Below are 20408 nucleotides of genomic sequence, written 5' to 3'. Positions count from 1 at the left end.
AGAGCTTGCAAAGAATATAATAGGTTTATTATATAGTTACATGCCACTTTACGGAAGCAGGTTGCCCATAAACTACATGTCCCACAATTCATCTCGTTTTGTGACATGCGCACTGAAGAGACTTGCAATTATTTGGCCTGGACTTCTGCTTTCAGAAGTAGTTAATTACTAAGTTATTATCCTATCAGATAACAATCCAATTCAGAGGCAATAATGTAATATAATACATTATTTTATATATATATGTATACAGTTACAACCGGCCCTTTGAGTGCAACCATTATGCGGATGTGGCCCGCGATGAAATTGAGTTTGACACCCCTGAGTTACCCAATGTGCCCGATATATCAATCAGGGTTGGGGCTCTCCTTGTTATAAAACCCTCTGTACCAGGTCTAGTACCATCTCTAAGGTCTAAGGACAGAGGGTGTCGTTTTGTCATACTGATATTCTGCACAAATTGTGCTGTTGTATTTGCTGCAAAGTGTCTTTACTGTAGGGTATTTTTATTATATGTACAGCACTTTGGCTCGACCAAAAATCGTTTAAAAATGTGCTATATAAATAAAACTTGATTTGATTTGATCTCAGTGAGCAGTGATTATCTATGAGGTCTGGGTAATACAAAACTTTAACAGCTTCAGCGAAAAAAGTTTGATTTTTGAAGGACATTAAACAAGAGTTCATCATGAGTCCCAGGTCTCTAATTTGACTAGCCTTCCCTGATGTTGACACTACCTGAAGTAGATTTAAAAAGTCAATTATGTCCAGCGTTAAAGCTCTTATTTATTTCTAGTTTGGGAGCAGAGTAACCTTCACGTGAATGTGGAAAAACTTGGGATATGGTTCATTAAGCTTTCATACCTTCATGGAAGCCCTGGAAGTTTCAGGAATGCCATTTTCATATTTTCCTGTGATGATGCCGCACGCCAGCGGGGACCACGTCATCGCCCCGACTCCTGTCACCATGGAGAAACCCTCGATCAGTGATGCCGTCATTTTCAGTTACGTTGCTGTCGCTGCAGTTCCAGTTGTTGGTACGCAGGGTAACAGACTCTTTTTTCTTATAGTGAGAGCAGGCTTAGGCTTGCCTCAAACCTCCTCCTGGACGCTATATTATATACAGTCCCATGATTGTTATTTACAGTATAATTTGGATTGTCTACGTTGTGTAATTTCATTATATTATTTTGTTTCTGTCATTCATGTTTTGTTAATCTGTGCCGTCTGTAAAGCCCCCTCAGATAGATGTGTAATTTGTGATATTGTGCTATATAAATACAACTTGAATAGATATGATTATACACACACATACACACACACACACACACACACACACACACACACACACACACACACACATACACACACACACACACAGAATACTTGCCTATCTTGTGGTAAAGTTCAGGCAGTTGCACTTCTACCTTCTCCCTCTGGAAGAGATGATACTCGGCCTGCTCACACACCGGAGGGATCAGATTAAACTGTCGTGCCACAGAATACGCTTCCTACAGATTAAAAGAGGGAGAGATTTCATGAAAACTAAATTCTCACTGCAGAATTACACTGTTACGTAAACATTATGCCAATGCTTTTTTTCTACAGCAACTTACAATAAGTTCCTTCAATCAAGAAGAAAAAGCAAGAATCCTGCGGGTACATAGCTTTCAATCAGCCAAACCATTGTTAGTGCTACTTTTCAAAGTGCTACATACAGAAAAATGTCGCTTGGATAAAAGCGTCAGCCAAATGAAATGTAATGTAATATAATAATATTAATTTTTGCATTTAACCTTGCTGGTCTGAAGCATTTGCAAAAATCAGATACTAGGCGCAGACAATTACTTTAAGAGGTCCTATATTGGCTAGCGCTCCAACACATTGTACGTGATAGGCTAAGGGGCGGGACATCTCTAAGCGGTTGACCAATCACAACAGAGCCGGCCAGCTAACCAATCAGAGCAGACTGGACTCTGGTTTCAGACAGAGGGTGAAAAGAGGTGCTGCAGCCCAGGCAGTATGAGAACAATAAAGAGCTTTTTGAACATTAAAGCATGGAGACATGTCACAGTAGACATACAACATGTGAATAGTATGGGCTCTTTAATACTAAATACTTGTAATGGAAAGTAATCAGGTTACATTACTTTGATATTGTGATACTCAGATAAGGTTACTGGTGCTTTTTTCCCCAGGGCAACTAGTAATTGTATTTTATTGTTGGATTAAACTCAGGGAAGAGATTAGGAAAGTGTCAGCTTTTAGGAGCTTCGCGTGGCACAAATTCAAATGCAGGGCTCACAGTAAGTAACCCAATCAATATTCCATATCACAGCTCTCCGAGGCATCATATTCAAATGTCCCTCTATAACATCTTATCTGCATTAGCATGTGTCCTTCAGGAGGAAACGCACATGAAGATGTCAACATTCCCCACACTCTTAGTTTGGAGGTGAAACACATCAGGGGAATATATTTAGAGCGACGCGAGGATAATGTGGGTGCAATCAGTCCACTTACAAATTACATGTTTCAGCAACCATTGGTATATGTTAAGGCTGTGTGTGTGTTCTGTACTGCTGCCTTGTCACGTACACTGAGGATCCGTGTTTACCCCCCGTCATTATTGATGCTATCTAAATTACACAGCTTTCATCTGAGCTCGTGTTCTACAAAGAGATCTGCTCCCCTTTTGTAACCATGATCACAGGGAGAGGATGTCAACACATGAAGGGGGAGGAAGAGATCAAGGCGAGAGAGAAATCAGAGAGGAGAGAATGGGTGTTCGGGCCTTGAATGTCACTTCAGGCACGAGTGAATTTCATAACTCTGCTGAGGCGTCATGCTTCTGTATTCGTTACTTGTTTCGAGAGTTGAAACAGGAGGTAGATTGTTTCTGACAGGAAGAAGAAACAAAGATGGATAACACCGGCGGGCCGAGAATAACACGTTTTCTTTCCTTAAACCGTCACGCAGACCGATTTTCTAGTCTCCTTTTAAAGGGTCCACATTCTGCTCATGTTCACATTCATAATTGTATTTAGTTCCTTTCCTGTGACATGTCTCCATGCTTTAATGTTCAAAAAGCTCTTTATTCTTCTCATACTGCCTGTTCTGCAGCACCTCTTTTCACCCTCTGTCTGAAACCAGAGCCCAGTCTGCTCTGATTGATGAGCTGGCTGGCTCTGTTGTGATTGGTCAACCATTTAGAGATGTCCCGCCCCTTAGCCTATCACGTACAATGTGTTGGAGCTCGAGCAGGGATACGGCAATAGTAACTCAAAATAAAACTTTTGTATTGATTTGTTGAGTGAACTTTTTGGCGTTGAGGTTAGAACTCTCCGCCAACCGATGGGGGTGCTGCAGCCCCCTCAGCACCCCCCCTTCCCGCGTCCCTGGGCTCGAGCCAATAGAAGCACGAGTGTTACACAGTGATGTATGACTGCAGCTCTGTGCTGCTCACCATGATCTCCATGGCCGTCCACCGAGACGTCCCCCAGTACATCGCCATGCCCTGGTTGATCACGTAAGTCATGGCCCGGACAATCTCTGCAGAGATACACACAGCAGTCAGTGACAATTTTATACAATATGATAATAATTTATTGTGAGATTCAATCTCAAATGTTGCATCACAGCAGCTCCATTTGCAAAATCAACAAGGGACGAATAATTAGACAAGAAACAAGGAAACACATTGAACATACTATAACCCTCAATGAAGGCAATATGTTCAAAACACTAACTTACATTTGACATGAGAATGAAACTGTTTTTAATTTAAGGATTGACTGGTGCACCAAAGAGTGCTTCAGTCTTATCTTATCAAATCGTGGGACCCTGTATCTTAGATTTGATGGAAACAATTCATATTCACTGTTCAGGGCATAGTTAGGGTCAGAGATAGGGTTGCAAAATTCCGGGAATTTTCAAAGATGGAAACTTTCCATGGGAATTTATGGGAATAAACGGGAATAAACTGGGAATTTTCAAAATTGAAGGTTGGCTCTTCATAGGGAACTTAAATATAGTTGGGGAAAGTACATTTTAGCATAATCTTGACTAAAACAAACAGATGCCCTTCAAGTACACTTGAATATCCATGCCATAGCACACTGCTTACTGCATGACTATTGAGACCACACCCCACAGGCACTGTGCATTCCTCCATCACATGCACAGATGAGTAATATTTAACTCAACATTCCTGTTTTCGTTCTTCAATGAAACAAATAAATGTTCAATGAAATAATAAAAAGTTGTTCTGTTCTTTAAAAAAATGAAAAAATATGTTGAAATGTCATGTTATTTGTTTAATTTTGCATCGAATATTTCCAAAATTCCCCAGCCATGGAAACCTTCCGGAAATTTACCGGAAACTTTCTACCCCTTTGCAACCCTAGTCAGAGATAATGATAATGTGTTGTTGTCGAAAACCATATCATTAGGAATCAATTCAAAAATGTTATGCACTTAAAACATGTATTTTTCTTGGATTGTGGATCTATATTCAAAATAAGATATATTTAAGTAGTTTATTATGTATGTATATCCCGTATGCATACCTAACCCTAACCCAAGGAAAGGGCGTAGTACCATAATGTGTGTTTTGAAATAACAATCAATTTGTGAATGAGGACAAAACATTTTGATGTATATTTGACGGATCACAAAAGAAGTTGCCAAACTTTCCAAAAATATAACTCATAACGAGAAGTCTAATATACAGTATGAGCAAACAAACGTCTTAATCTTGTCTAAGTTCTGTAACGCACAGATGAAACCCTCCTCAGAGGCCTCCTGCTGACGGCTCATCAGCAACACTTACAACTCCAGCAAACACTAACAAGCTCTCACTCTGAAGCCCCTCAGATCACACTCTGCCCGCTGCATTTTTAATGACGCAATTAGCTCCGACACTGCTGACTGTGCGCCAACAGCAGTCAGGGCCAACAAAAACTGGATTAGGACTGTCATTAAGGTTATTCATCATCGCCCGGCACTCTCTCCACTTACACCGCCATCCTTCACCGAGGCAGCGCTCTCTTATTTCACTAACCGGCTCCTGGCAGGAAGACAGACTTTGAGGGAATACAAGGTCAGGGAAACAATAAAAAGTGTTCCCCTTTAAATGTTACAGGCAAAGGACAACCTGTAACACAGATGCCTCACTAAATACCATCCTGCCGCAGGAAATAACACAGCATTAAGCAGAGAGTAAATAATGATGTCTCCTTCGTCACGTCCCTCTCTCTGCTCGGCTGTCTTCCAGATACTCCACTCAAAGTTTAAATGCTACTTGCCAGAATTCATGGCCGATAAAACAAGAGAGAAAATAAAACCGAGTGTTAAACAACCAGACTTTAGGGGTGACGGATTGGATGTACCCGGAGTTACGTAATCAGGATACAAAAATAGGTATCTGTATTCTCTTACAATTAGACTTTAAAAATCTGATTACTGTTACATAATATATCTTTTAGGATTACTAGCAGGATTAAAATGTTAGTAAAACTGAAAAGAGCAAGTTGTGTTTGTTGTAAGAGGATCAGATTTTGATTGGCAGACTCACCCTCCATGGGAGTATTACTGTCGGGGCGGTTGGCGAAAACTACATCCACGTACTCCAACTGCATCCTCTGTAGAGAGCCCTGCAGACCTGAGACACACAGGGGGAGAAAGAAAATACAAAATATACAGTAAATAATAAAGATAATAAGGCGCAGTGCGGTTTAGAAAACGACATTTATTTAACGTTTGTTGTATTTGAACAATTCCAAAGATATTATTTTGTAAATCTTTGCTTTTGTGTGTGTGTGTGTGTGTGTGTGTGTGTGTGTGTGTGTGTGTGTGTGTGTGTGTGTGTGTGTGTGTGTGTGTGTGTGTGTGTGTGTGTGTGTGTGTGTGTGTGTGTGTGTGTGTGTGTGTGTGTGTGTGTGTGTGTGTGTGTGTGTGTGTGTGTGTGCGTTTCTTACCTTCAATAATGTGTTTCCTGGACAGCCCTCTCTCTGTCTCTGCTCTGATGGGACAAAAACAAACCAACAATAAGCTTCACTGTAAAAAACGTTTGATTTTTTAAATGTATTTATTATCATAATATTTCTTTTAAAATGTAGGTCTCGTGTCATTGTTGCAAAGCGTCCTACATGTAAATAAATGAATAGACGGTATAGGAGTTTAAAAATAAGCTTCTATACTATTTAAACTTTCTGCTAATAAATCAACTTTCAAACATCAGTCATACCTATGTCTCTTTAAGCAGAATGAAAGTCATTGTAAGACACTTTATGACCCCGGCTGGAGGGCCTTACATGAGAATGTGCATATCAAGCTTATATTATGTAAATGGCTCAGAGCACTTTAATCGTTACGCTTCAAAACTCTGGAGGAGAGAGGAGGAGGAGGAGGAGGAGGAGGAGGAGAGAATCTTCCTCACGGGGATGAAGGTATAACTTCAGCCTTATCACCAGACGCAGCTGCACAGGCTCCACCAAGGAGTGTGTGTGTGTGTGTGTGTGTGTGTGTGTGTGTGTGTGTGTGTGTGTGTGTGTGTGTGTGTGTGTGTGTGTGTGTGTGTGTGTGTGTGTGTGTGTGTGTGTGTGTGTGTGTGTGTGTGTGTGTGTGTGTGTGTCCTTTTGTATTGTAATGGTTACTCTACGTGATGTTGCTCGAAATAGAAAATGCTGAATGTTACGGAATAACAGAATATATAAATGGTGGCAGTTTATCCAGGGTAATAGTTCTTAGTGCACTTTAGTCTGCAAGGAGATTTCTTTCTGACTCATTTTCAAAAGATCAGAAAGTATTGAGGCATTCAAATCATTCACAGCATCCAAATCGACATTGCATCCAGAGTCCACTACCGACTTGGTGAACATAATTATGTTAACATGCTATCCCGCTGACATGGTATCACACGGTCGAACACTTTTATCAATGTACGCTTGACATTTCCCATACAAAATGATGCCCAAGGCCAAGTGGCTCTAACTATGAGTTGGTTACCAGTTTGTATTAGATTTGTGTACTAACTAATTTTTTTGGGGTGACTGAATTCAAATATATTTGTCTAAGTCCTTGGATCGACTTTTTTTAATTCAATTATTATTTTAATCGTATTTGTGAATGTTTTAATTAGTTTGTGACTGAGTTGTGTTATATATGTAATTGGTTCTCAGGTCTCTCTTGTGTTTCAGATCTTGATCTCAATGAGACCTCCTCAAACAATCATACAAACAAACGGTCAATGTGCAAGAGAAACCAGAACATGTCATTTCTACAGTCTTCAGGTATCTAAATCACAGTTCAGAGAGTTTCTGACTTACTTTCCTCCCCAGTAGAGTTTAGTCGTGATGACCAAGCTGGATCGCCTGAGAGAGTGCGGAGACGGATACAGAAAGACAGAAGAAGAGAAGCAGCAGAATGAGTGATACATCAAGCATTGTGCTTACTCAGTGTAATCTTATATCGTCCTTGCCAGCACATCTTATGTGTTAACCTCCTGCAGTGCTGATCCTGCTCTCTGCTGAGTTTAGTTAAAACCAAAATCAGCTGTTCCCACTTTGTCAATGAGGTGAATGAATTTGAAGTCTAAAGCAAGAAGCCAGAAGGGGAGACAAAGGTTCACAGTGTAGACATTTCAAAGAGTTGACCTGAGACTCAATGTAATTAATCTGTAAGTGTACTATTAAAGGTAGAGTAGGTAAGAATAGAGAAACCAGCTCGAGTGCGGTAGAATTTGAAAGTACGCAGCCTCAGCTGCTGTGCGCAGTTCTCCGCTCAGTTCTCCGCGCACCCCCCGCGGGACGTGCATGTCCCCTCGCTCTGAGTGTTCTCTTGAGGTGTCTTCACTTATGTGAAACCCTTTATATATACAGTCTATGTGTGAAATCCGTGCCTATTGCCAAGCACTGATGTTATATCTTTATATTTAAGGCCAAGCTCAAAGTAAAATTGATGAACCGCTCAATTGTTGTGGTTTCTGTGTTGCTGTAGCAGCCGAACTGACCAGGAAGTACATTGAGCTAAATGAAAAGTATTGCAAGATCTCGCAAAGGTTTTGCAATATCTCGCAAAGCATATATATATATATTTCTTAAAATATTTTTTTTCCCTTCTCCATGTCCCTTAGGGGGCTCCGTAAAATACTGCAAGTCTAACGATAGGGTGTTAGAAAACAATTAGAATTTAAATTACGAGAGATAATGTTACATTGAGCTATAGCCTATAGATGACCTTCGCTAGCTAGCTTGTTCGATGGATAGCTAATGTAACCTCGCAGATTACGTACATATAAACCTGCGGCGGAAACCCCTCTTGTCTGTCAGTGTGATTATGACTGATTTTAGTAAGTAACAAAGTAACACGTGTTGGGGCAATGTTAGTAACTGTAGTGTGATTACTGAATTATAAAAGTAGCGCGTTACACTACTCTGTTACCGACAAAAGTAATATTATTACAGTAACAAGTTACACCCAACTCTGCTCATGAACATAACGTTGTAAAAATACAAACAACATGACTTTATAATCATAGCAAGGTAGACAACGAGCTACAGAGTCGTTTTTATCAGAACAGTTCGATACGCGCCGTCATCCGAGCTAAACATCAAGAATTGGTAACAATCTGCAGCTTAAGGAAGGAGAGGAGTGCTTAGGGACCGTCAACAAACTGCAACAGGGTTTTGCGAGATCTCGCAAAAGTATTGCGAAAAACATTTTTTTTTTTTTTTCAAATAATTATTTTTATAGGGGGGCTCCGTAGTATTTACGGTTTAGGTGGTGAGAGTCGTTCTAAAAACATTTTATAATTGACATCTGCTTTGTTTAAGCTGACCAGCCGCTCTTTAGCAACTCCGAACAGCTGTAAACATTGGAGTTAATTCTCAAATATGCGTTATTTGGATAAACTATTCACATATTTTGTAATCTAAATGGTTAGTTTATTGACAGAAAAAGTGTTGTAACTTAATAACACTTGTTCAAAGTTTATTTGGCAAGTAATAGCACTTGCATTCTAACTGTAATATCAACACGTAACAAAGCAATGGGGAAGCGCCATAGAGCCAGCGCAGCATAAGATGAATCAGACTGAGAAGTGTGAAAGCAGATGCTTCACACGGACATGCTGAGGATTCATTAGGATCTTCCTATTTCTATGAGTTTCTTCCTTTGTTGTTACTGTAAGTCTGTCTTCCTCGTTTCCTACTGAGTCGATCATTAACAAAAAAGAAAGACTGAGCATGTTTAAATAACTCCATAAAAGGATTGTTTGAGATTGAGGTTGAAACTGAAAATGCCTACAGACATATTTTTATTCTTTTTCATGCTGCTGTACTGTGATGCAATGTGTCTGTGTGTAGAAATAAACAATTACTGTAAATACAGAATGCAATCTGATTTAATGAAATGAAAATAAAACTCAAACAATTTTTTCGTTGCCTCCACCATTTGACACACCGTCCTTGTCCATATATGATAATAATATAATATTTCTCTCTCACAACTACAGTGATGAAGCCATTACACACATTTATGTCGTCATTACCTCCAGCATTTCTTCTTGAGGATGTTTCCTAGTATGACTTCGGCCCTGCAAGACAACATAAATGATGTGGCGTTATTAAAATGTAGTCGTAGATACACTCCATCCACAATATCGACCATGCAATTCATCGCTTTCAAACTAAACAGCCCCCTGTGCATTATAAAAATATGACAAACCATTTTGTCCATAAATAGGCAAATATATGGTGCATTAAAAGAAACATTTGTATCAAAAGTGCAGCATTTGTTTGACAGATTTGTCTTCTTGTTGATGTATTTTCGTAAAGCTAAAGCACTCCTGATGATAAATTAAATTATAATTAATCAAACTCCACTGACACTACAATTGAATTTTTCAAATGTGTTAACGTTTTGTCACTGTGCTTTTTATAAATGTATTCTTTTGAATGCTTGGAAAATAATTAAAATACCGTCTAATTTGTCCTGACAGAGGCAGGAAAGGTGTTTTGCAGGTTTATCCTCATGTTTGCATCAGACTCAGTCATGAGACTTCAATAAATAAAACATAATAAATATCTGATTTTGCTAATTAGTTACAAACGTAAGCCTTGCAGAGCTGCAATGCACTTTGTTCTTACATACACATCGAAATACATTCCTTCAATCATACAGATGAATTTAACATTTGGTATTATAATGTTGTATCATATTCAAATAATATCCAAAGGCACAGGCTCAGGTTTCTTCAAGCAAAGAGCCAAAATATTTAAATCGAATTACTCCACATAAAACCAGATTCCCTATTAAGTTATAATAGCCAGACAAAATATATAGGGCAGGGCATTTGAAAATACTTGTTGTAGAGTCATGAATAACTGAATATTGCATAACACTCCAGACCTGCTGGCGGTTTTTTGGTATAAATGAGTAAAACAAATTATATTCTCTGCACGTATGAAAGCTTTAATAAAAAACCTTCCTGAAGCTACACACTTCTGCACCTGATCACAGCCAAAGGCCGTTAGAGGCAGCGGTGTAAGAAGTACTTACATATTTTACAAAATTAAAAGTAACACTCCTGCTTTTATAATAAAGTAAAAGTACAAAAGTGTCGGCTTCAAAATATACTTAAAGTACCAAAAGTGAAATGACTCGTTATGTGTAAAGGCCCATTTCAGAGAGAAAGATATATGAAAAATGTATGCATTAATGTGTTCATCTCAGCTGGTAAAGATGGAACTACTTTTAATGACTTTGCTTGATATCTGATATGTCGATGTTTATTTATTATTTGATTCATATTTTGTATTAGCGAATGTAAACGCTGTCAGATGAATTTAGTGGAGTAGAAAGTAGGGCTAATCAATTAATCGTATTTTAATCGCAATTACGATTATGGCTTGCAACGATTACGAAAACAACGTAATCGAAATAAAACGATTATTTTTCAATATTACTTTTTTTCTTTTTTTTTTCAATTCTTTTTTTTTTATTATTGGTTTTTCAGTTGAAGTATACTTAAAGTTTAGGGTAATCAACTGTTAAAAAAATACTGTTCCATTTTTTTTTCTCCAATAAATTGATGTTTTCAAAGTAAATGGATAATCGTTTTTAATAATCGTGATATCAATTATTGACCCAAATAATCGAGATTATGATTTTTGCCATAATCGAGCAGCCCTAGTAAAAACTGCAAGATAGGTTTCCAAAATGTAGTGGATTAGACGTATAAAGTCGCATAACATCAAAATACTGAAGTAGAACTACCTCAAAATTGTACAGTCATGAGTAAATGTTCTTTCCACTAGGGTTTTGAGGCGAGTTCACGTACCTGCCGCCTGCGTACACCTCAGCCGTGTCGAACAGGTTGACTCCGCTCTCGTAGGCGATGGTCATCAGCTGCTCTGCAACCTGCATGAGGAAAACATCCATTAAAGAGCTGTAGCATTGTTGCATATTAATATCTTAAGTAAATAATATTAATATGTATGCGTTTCCACAGCTTGAGTGTCCAAGGTTTACAAAAAGGTGGCACACTATTAAAGCAAAGCAGCTTCATATTTTATTAACATGTCCTTTCTATAGCATTTCAGCCTGAGGCCTCCCTCAATCGTGAATATTGATTAACTGTAAATCACAAATAAACACACAAGAGCATCAACGCAGTGACTTTATTCAATACAGCAAACCTCACCAACTCTCAAATATCCACAAGGTGCAAAAAAAAGTATACATTTTACAGAGGCCAGAGAGATCTCATAATGCATAACCAGGAACACAAACACTGCATCATTCATCAACAAATGAATAAAACACAATTCAAAACAATTATTTCAAAACTAGGATTAGGAGTGTTGTGTCCTCTTTAACTAATACTTTAATTTCTTAATTTCTGGAAATCTCCAAAAAAAGACTGGAGATGGGAGCCAATGATTTTGGGTGTTTACTTGCAAGAAAAAGGCACATCATCCAATACTCTCTCTTTACTGTATATACAGTAGTAGAGTATAAAATGTGAATATATGTCTTATATCTTGTATTGAGTGGTATAGACATCGTGCTGATTTCAGTTTAGCGCTTACACCGTTCAAACTTGATAACAGTTTATTTGGCAAGTAAAAATTGATAAATCTGGCGATGCTTTGCAAAGTAATAGCAACTATACACTCTTACAGGAAGTACCACAGACAATAAGGAAGCGCCCATTAGAGCAGGCCAAGCATGAGGTGAACACAAACAGCAGTGCAGAAGTCATCTCAAAATCAAACAGACATGAGAACAAAGGCTGCACAACAGTGTCCAGTTTCAAACGTGCTGTATAGTGAGGACACTGCAGCATCGCACTCAACTCGGATCCTCAAACTGAGCTTGTACTGTAAATCTGTTGAAGTGCGGACTCTTTTAGGAAGTGGGATCGCATTTAGCCGATGTGTCTGTGAAAATCACTCCTCCATGCTGACTATGGTGTCCAGTCATTCCTCTGTAGTCAGTGCTCATAGTGAATGTGTGTGAGAGTGTGAGTGTGTGTGGCATATGTGCAGATATCCCTCCATATTTTTGCAGCCTATACATCATCAGACCGAGATCCAATTTCCCTGTGGGGGGTTTCATAACGCTGGAACTTTAAGTGAATTCCCTGTAATTTCTCTGTGGATTTATGTTCATGTGTGCCTGAAATCTGTTTGTCTGCCTCTGTGTGGGAGCCTGGAAGTGAATGTGCTGTGTGTGTGTGTGTGTGTGTGTGTGTGTGTGTGTGTGTGTGTGTGTGTGTGTGTGTGTGTGTGTGTGTGTGTGTGTGTGTGTGTGTGTGTGTGTGTGTGTGTGTGTGTGTGTGTGTGTGTGTGTGTGTGTGCGTGTGCTTTTGTGAAAGGCATGCAGACAGCGGAGGTGTTGTTTCTAGAAAAAGTTGATTATCTCTCCTCTGAGAATCTGTCTCAACCTTCTCTCTGCAAACAGCACAGACTGGGCAGCTGTCCAATCTGATGATACAATAATAATCAACTTTATTTAAACAGAGACTATAAAACAGTGCTTTGATGGACTAAATGAAATTAATGATTAAAGCAAGACAATAAAAATGCATATAATGAGAATGTAAATCAATGTAATGAGAAAGGCAGAGATATGTGATATAAAGTATAATTGTTGTGCACCGACAGAAATGCTAGAGGTTCATTTTTCATGTTGTTTTATGTTTGTTTTGTCACTCTCCATTTATCTCTCATTCCAGGCTTCCTGATTGTCCACCCCTTGTGTGTCCCCTGTGCTCATCATCACCAGCCCCGCCCCTGATTGTTTTCACCTGTGTCTTGTTGTCATGTGTTTAAATTCCCCTGTCTCCCAGTGTTCAGTGTCACTGGCCGTTTCTCAATCTCGAGGAAACTGGCTTCCAAGCAAATATTTCAAGGATACTACATAATCGAGTGCCGCCGAAGGACTGTTCCAATCTCCAGCATACTTGGAATTCCACCGAGGCCACGTCCTTGGTTTGGGGGTAAATTCGAGGCTGCGCATGGGTAGACTTTGCGTCCTTCAAATCCCCACAATGCTTTGCGCACGGACCAATTTCAAAAACCCTTGCAGAGAATGGCTGAACCGACGCAGCGCAGCACACATTTAAGTAGTATATAGTGGCGTAGAACATGTGTTGGTAAATATGTTACGTTGTTACATTTCTTATCACCAAAAATGTGTTCCGTGAAAGTAAAGCAAGTTCATAATTATATAGACATCGTGAGGTATTTATTTTCGTTACAGTTTATGTTGAATCCGTTAGAGAGAGTGGCACACTTGTTAGCCTGTTCCATTCTTCTTTGTTTTCCGAAGCCGTGGCTTGGAATTATACTTGCTTCGTTTCTGAAGGAAGTAACTTGGAAGTATGCGACTACCAAGCCAGTATCCTCGCGATTGAGAAACGGCCAGTTCGTGTTGTCTTTTGCCTTGGTCAGGTCTATGCTCTTTTGTGCTCAAGAAAAGTTTTGTTCCTCACCACGCGAGCGATTATCATTTTGTCCTCAATTTTTTGTCATCTCAATCTGAGATTAGTTAGAGACTATTTTTTGTTCATCGTGTTTTTGGAAAAAATAAAGTATCTTACCAATACTTTACCTCTGTCTCCCGGGTCGTGCAATTGGGTCCTACCTCCTAAGTCCCTGAGTTCTTAACAATAATAACAGCTACAATAAAATGGGTGTTAAGTGATTTAAAAACTGTGTGGCCAGAACAGTGCTCCCATGTCGAGGCTGTAAATGAAAACTAATGATACATGACATTAAAATGTTTCACGGCTTAGTATAACGAGGGGTGTCTGCAGTATATATCTCTGAATGCATTCATTATAAGAACTGAATCATTATCAGACGCAAAGCCAATGATCTCAGAGGAGAGAGGAAAGGCTCATTTAGGCATTACGAATAAAAAGACTAAGGTGGATAAAGGAAAAGATAAGGAAGGAGAAGAGAACAAGGTGGTGATATACTATGAACAGTGTGCTTTCAATAACTGGTCTACACAGAAACCAATCTCTGGAGAGGGAGTTTTAATAGAAGAACAAGTTGGAGAAAGAAAAAGTTGGATGTGGATGAGAAAAGTGAGCGAGTGGTCGGTGGATGAGTTAGATGAAAAGCAGAATTTAAGGACAGTAGTAAGAACCGTTTTGCTGGAAAGGTGGTGTAAGGTGAGGGACATGATGATGAAAGCTTTATGAAGACTGATGAGGAGACAAATAAGAGGAGATAGTGAGAGACGGAGAGCCAAGGCGAGGGTGATGCTGTCCCTTTGAAAAGGCTGACTGTTGGGTGTTTACTGATTGCTCATTCAAAACGAGTCTCGGATGGTCAAGGGAGTCCTTATAGTCACAAGGTCAGGAAGTTTGTGTTGATAATGAAGCATCACTGCTGATTCACTGTCTCAGGGTCATTTTCAACAAACAAAATGTGACTAATCGTAAAAGGTGAGGTCTTTTGTGTAAAGGGTAGACACACTGCCAGTCATGAGACAATCTCTAATACATAAACACATGCATTTATAATCAGTGTATCAGAGGCCCTGAAGTTAGTGTACTGAATTGAGTCTCCGAGTTGAGTGCGATGCTGCAGTGTTCTCACACAGGAGATAGTTTTTTTTAAACTGGGCAGTGTAGTGCAGCCTTTGTTCTCATCTCTCTTTGATTTTGACATCTGACATGACTTCTGCACCGTATGCTTCGCCTGCTCAAGGGCGCTTCGACATCGCCTTATTTTGTGTTGGTACGTCAAATTAGCTATTACTTTGCACAGTCTCGTTAGCATTATTAACCTTTACTTGCTAAAGAAACAATTATTAAAACTCACATGTCATGGCCATTTCCACTGATCATAATTCCATTGTTGAGGTCTACTAAAATAGAAAAATACTGTGCAATTTTCCAAACTCACATTGGTTTCGCATACAGCATCTCTGTAAAGTATGTGTATTCAGCAGTATTCACTTTCTCCACTAAACGGCTCGCTGCAGCCCCACCCCCTCTGTGATTTCCTTGTTTAGCGATACACAGCCAAACTCAACCTGAACACACACAAAGTCACAGTCGAAATAAAAACAATAAGTGTGGCTTGATATTGAGTAAGAAAAAGGTTTATAGGTTGATAAAAGCTGTGAGAATGGGTCTGCAGAGAGAATTTCGCGCGATCCCAACTGTCTGTTATCAGCCTGCAGCACGGAGCAGAAATCAGCAGGGCTGCCTGCACTGAGTGTGTGTGTGGATTGGTCAATTTGGACCAATCAGCGAGTGCTTAACGTAACGGCTCCGCGGACGTAACGTAACGGCTCCACGGATTGGCCCATTTAGTTCAAATGGATGATGACGTCATGATGACGTTTCACCAACGAGGCGTTTTGGGGAGGTATTTTCTGTTTTAGAGTTTTACTCGCTACAGGGTGTACTTTGAGGGTTTGTGACTCTGCACACCGTTTACATGCAGAAAAACCTTCATAACACACAAGGGGACTGGTAATAACCGGAAAAGCATGACGTGACCTTTAAGCTTATAAATAAAACAATTGTTAAGTTCGAACACTTTTTCACGCTAGAAACTAAACATTTGGATTACCAATATGGGGTAAATGCTGTTGGGTTAAAAAGCACTTTGCTGTCCTGAATGTCCCCTGTTCAATGTCATTGTTGTCAAAAGCAAACTAGTTAGACTACATGTCCTCTGCATAGTTCAGCGTCCCTGTCCTAATTAAAAAATACAACACAAACTGGCACACAACCACTCTTACAACACTCTACACTGACTTGAACAAACACACAGGCAAACGGTAAACAAATGTCTTTTCTTTTTTAATTTGTTGCATTTTGACTTTTTTTCATATTAACATATATATATTTTAACTAATGGATTCATAATATGAGCCAGTACAACACTTCAAATGGACAGTCACACAGTCTGAATGCTCTGCAGCTTTTAAGCAGAAAACAAACGAAGACACTGAAGATAGCAGCCATCTTCAAGCACCCTCAAAAGCTCATTAATTAAAATGTCATATCTGTTCGCATGTCAAGGATGATACGTTTACGGTAAAGGGCAGTATGTTCTGTAACTTGGCGACCAGCCGCTGGGTTCAGTTGACGTCATTGTGATGATACTAGACGACCCCAGTAGATTCCAGGAAATAGCTGCACCCAATTAGTGGGCCTAACATTTTCTGTCCTGTGGATTTATATATGCACAGAGCCAGGTTAGCCGTTTCTCGCTACATCCTGCGTTTATGCCAAGCTAATCCAATCACCTGCAGTTTATAGCTTCATGTTTACCGTGCAGAGGGAGAGTTATACAGGGTCCATCTACTCATCTGTGTCTCAGCAGTCACATCAAAAGGCATTCTCAAGGTTATCCCTAATTGTGTCTACATTTAAAAGCCATTACAATCAACTAAAAGAAAAGTTAAAGCAGAAATCTCTACTGCCACTTAGATAATACGCTTAGATGTGTGTATGCATCTGCCTCTAACAAAATCCTTCAAGTATACCTCATCAAAGTGACTAAGTTTGTTTCTCCGCTGTCCTGTCTGGGCAGCAACACATTTCCAGACGGAGCGCTCAGAAGAGTGATGGTGGGCTGTGAGTTAACGGTGCTTACTCATTCAAAAAGGCCACAAGTGTATCCATAAATCATAAAGTGGATTCCAAGAAAGTGTGTCTTGTCGATTTTTTACTTTGAAGTAGAAAGTGTGTGGGGGGGAGGAGGCAGCGCGGCCGTGAAATCATCTCAGGGCTGAGTGGGAGTGTGTGGGAGGATAACCATGTCCTTGATTCTGTGGATGTGAGACTGAAGACATGTCTATGCTATGTATGGAAATCAAATTCTCCTGTACCTGTAGTGCCAAAAAAGAGAAAGCCTGAGGCGTTAGCCACTCATGTATTTCTGCAACATTACAGTGACTCAGTGTTTTTCTGAAGGTGAGTGTAGTGGAGATATAAGGATAAGCTCAGTCTGGGCGCTACTTCTGTATTTATCACTGTGTTCACACCGGTGCGTCGGCCAGAACTCCACTTAAGGCCAAATATCCAGAGCATGAAATGAAGAGCTGAGGTGATTGATATTCCCTTTACTGGTGTGTGTGTGTGTGTGTGTGTGTGTGTGTGTGTGTGTGTGTGTGTGTGTGTGTGTGTGTGTGTGTGTGTGTGTGTGTGTGTGTGTGTGTGTGTGTGTGTGTGTGTTTTTCCTATAATGAGAAACAATACAAAAGGACAGATGACTAAAGGATAACATACTGTATCACATATTTTTGAACAGTTTGTGGTTAGAAGCCTGAAGTAAGGTCTGTGGTTAACACATACTTGCCAACCTTTAGACCACAGAAATCGGGAGCATTTCAAAATGCAAAATTGGGGGAGGGGGGGGGGGGGGGGGGGGTGCTAGTGGATCGCCGGAGCATGCTTATTGTAGTTGTAAGTGCACTGCCTGTAGCACCGTCCTTGATGGAGCATATGTGTGGGCTGGACCTGTATTTTACAGGAAAGGAGTGAGCAGAGAGTAGAGTAATTGTCGATTCTTGTTCTGTTTTCTGTGAATATCTGCCTCACCCTCTCAGACTTTGAGTTGCGCGCGCTACTAAAGAGACGTGTTACCATGGAAACCAAACAATGGTGTAGCTGTATTAAAGTCCGAGTGGAAACGGTCGTGTGTAAATCTGATTTTGTCAGAAATCGGGAGAAATGCGGGAGAAATATGACCCCGGGAGGAAACCGGGAGAGGGCAATGAAATCGGGAGTGTCCCGCGAAAATCGGGAGGGTTGACAAGTATGGGTTAACACAAGCTGAAGAGATGTTCACGTTTTGTTCTACGACATAAAATATGTCAGTAAATACCCCACTGGTGAATGTACGAAGCTTCTAAAAACCGGCGGATGCTAACAAGTGTCTAAATGAGACTACTAAACGTCATCACGCAGAAAATGAGCGGCCTTTAGCTTAGCGGTGGTGAAATCATGTGACCGTACTGTAGTTCCTTAATGGCCTAACGTCACCTCTGGAGATTGCATTGACGCTTCAAAAATCCTAAAGTGGTGTTAAGATGTTGAGATTATCCTGCTGAACAAACTTCACATTCTCACAGTTTATTATGAGGTGGCATGATAATTTTATTCTGAAACTCGACTGGCATGCTATTTCCTGTCACAGTTGTCTCAGCAATTAGCATCACAGGTAGCCAGTACCACTTTGTATTTAGCTCAACATAAACACTGAACTTTATTATCAACAGCTTATAATGACACAAATAATAACTGTGTTGAACTTGACAAAGCGTATCTGGATCAGATAATCGATTGACAGCAGTATTTAAAACAGATTTGATCTGAGCCGTAAAGCCATTACTGCATTAATCTTCGTTGATGAACTGTGTGATATCACTGACATTGAACTGGGGACGTTCAGAGTAATTGAGAGCTGCAGTGTGAAGCTCTGAGCGTACTCTGTGAGTTAATGGTACTGAGCCTTAAGGTAATAAAAGTAATACTGTTACATAACCTGACTGTTTCCTCGGGTGTGCTTTGTTCTCGTCACCCGAAGAGTCACTTAAAGTGTGTGTTTCTGTGTGTGTTTGATGACCGAGGCCAAGACCCCTGCAGCCACATCAGAGCATGTTAGAGTTAATAACAATGAGTGTAAAGGGGCTTTAAGTATTAGTAGCACACATGATGTGTTAACCCCTCAGTGTGTTCTTTTTCTCTGCTCAAAAACTCTGTCCTGGGTCAACTGAGCCTCTGGAAATAAAAACGTTGTCATCCAGCCAACGGTCCGGCCAAGGTTAACAGTGACCACAGCTGGGCATACATTAGTTTAATATAGGAACGTGGGATGGACCACTGATTGAAACGCTGAACAAACCATTTCCTTAATGATGTTCTACAGGTTGAGTCAAATACAAATCTACAGTTTGCATCCAAAACAGCTCTCAGCTATTGGAATCTGATCCCCAAATGTTCAGCCAACTTTTTTTGGCCTGGGCGTGTTCTGCGTATAGGGAGGGGCGGCCCTGCACTAAAGCCACATAAACCAAACACACATAAACCAAATACACATACAATAACAAATCAACTCATCTCATGCAATAAACAATCAAGGGTGGAAGCAAAACCAAATAATTAACCTTTCAATCATCAAATAAATTGTAGTAGTTGCATAGTTATCTATATTTATCCATCATGCGCTCAAGGACATGTTCACTCCCACACGGAAAGAAAGTATACGAACATATATGCCAATATATGGCAAATATATGCTGCATATATGCCATATTCAGGTTCATATATGTGCATATATGTGGATTAATAGGAGATATATGTGTCATATATAGCTCATATATTTCCACATATATGCCAAAGTCAGGTTCATATATTTGCATATATCTCCTACATAATGCCTCATATATAGCTCATATATCTGTCTTTTTGCATATATGTCATACAGAATGCCTACATATATATAGGTCTTTGCAAGGTAATGTGGTAATGTGCATATTATTCCAAAGTTCTATATAACTAGATGAATTAATCATTGTACTTATTTCCATTCAATGCAGATTGAGGTTTGCGGATTGCCCAAGACAATTCAATTTATAAAGACAATATTGTTTGATTACGGTATGTTTTATTGTATGAAGCAACATTTTTAGTCTAGTTATTTCACCCAGGACCGGAACCGGATGTTTATATCCGCTCGACGTCAGCTGATCAGTTTAAGATTAGTAAATTATGAAATATTTGATAATTGTACATTATTGTTAAAACACATAATCTGTACCACAAGTTTTCACTAAATGTTAGCTTTAATTGTTTACGTTTTTTTAATATTATTAGAGAATAATAGAGACATTCGCTGCAGAATGTGACGTCGTAGAAAAGCGCCACT

The 20408-nt window shown here is 39.7% G+C and overlaps 1 protein-coding gene across 4 annotated transcripts in view; it reads right to left on the bottom strand.

The window, feature by feature from the left end:
* The window catches only part of kcnab1a (potassium voltage-gated channel subfamily A regulatory beta subunit 1a), a 120828-nt gene that overhangs the window by 3617 nt on the left and 96803 nt on the right, over positions 1–20408 (bottom strand). For all 4 annotated transcript variants that reach the window (XM_079679272.1, XM_079679271.1, XM_079679274.1 and 1 more), the window contains 8 exons: positions 11342–11421; positions 9551–9595; positions 7329–7373; positions 5979–6022; positions 5576–5662; positions 3467–3552; positions 1391–1511; positions 865–959 (listed from right to left, as the gene is read on the bottom strand). In XM_079679272.1, the coding sequence (XP_079535398.1) occupies positions 865–959; positions 1391–1511; positions 3467–3552; positions 5576–5662; positions 5979–6022; positions 7329–7373; positions 9551–9595; positions 11342–11421 (603 nt within the window). The remainder of the gene's footprint in view (positions 1–864; positions 960–1390; positions 1512–3466; positions 3553–5575; positions 5663–5978; positions 6023–7328; positions 7374–9550; positions 9596–11341; positions 11422–20408) is intronic.

Source organism: Notothenia rossii (genome assembly GCF_949606895.1).
Source record: "Notothenia rossii genome assembly, chromosome: 4".
In the NCBI taxonomy this organism is placed as follows: domain Eukaryota; kingdom Metazoa; phylum Chordata; class Actinopteri; order Perciformes; family Nototheniidae; genus Notothenia; species Notothenia rossii.
The sequence above is the reverse complement of the archived record's forward strand: the minus strand, read 5'-3'. Positions and strand labels throughout refer to the sequence as shown.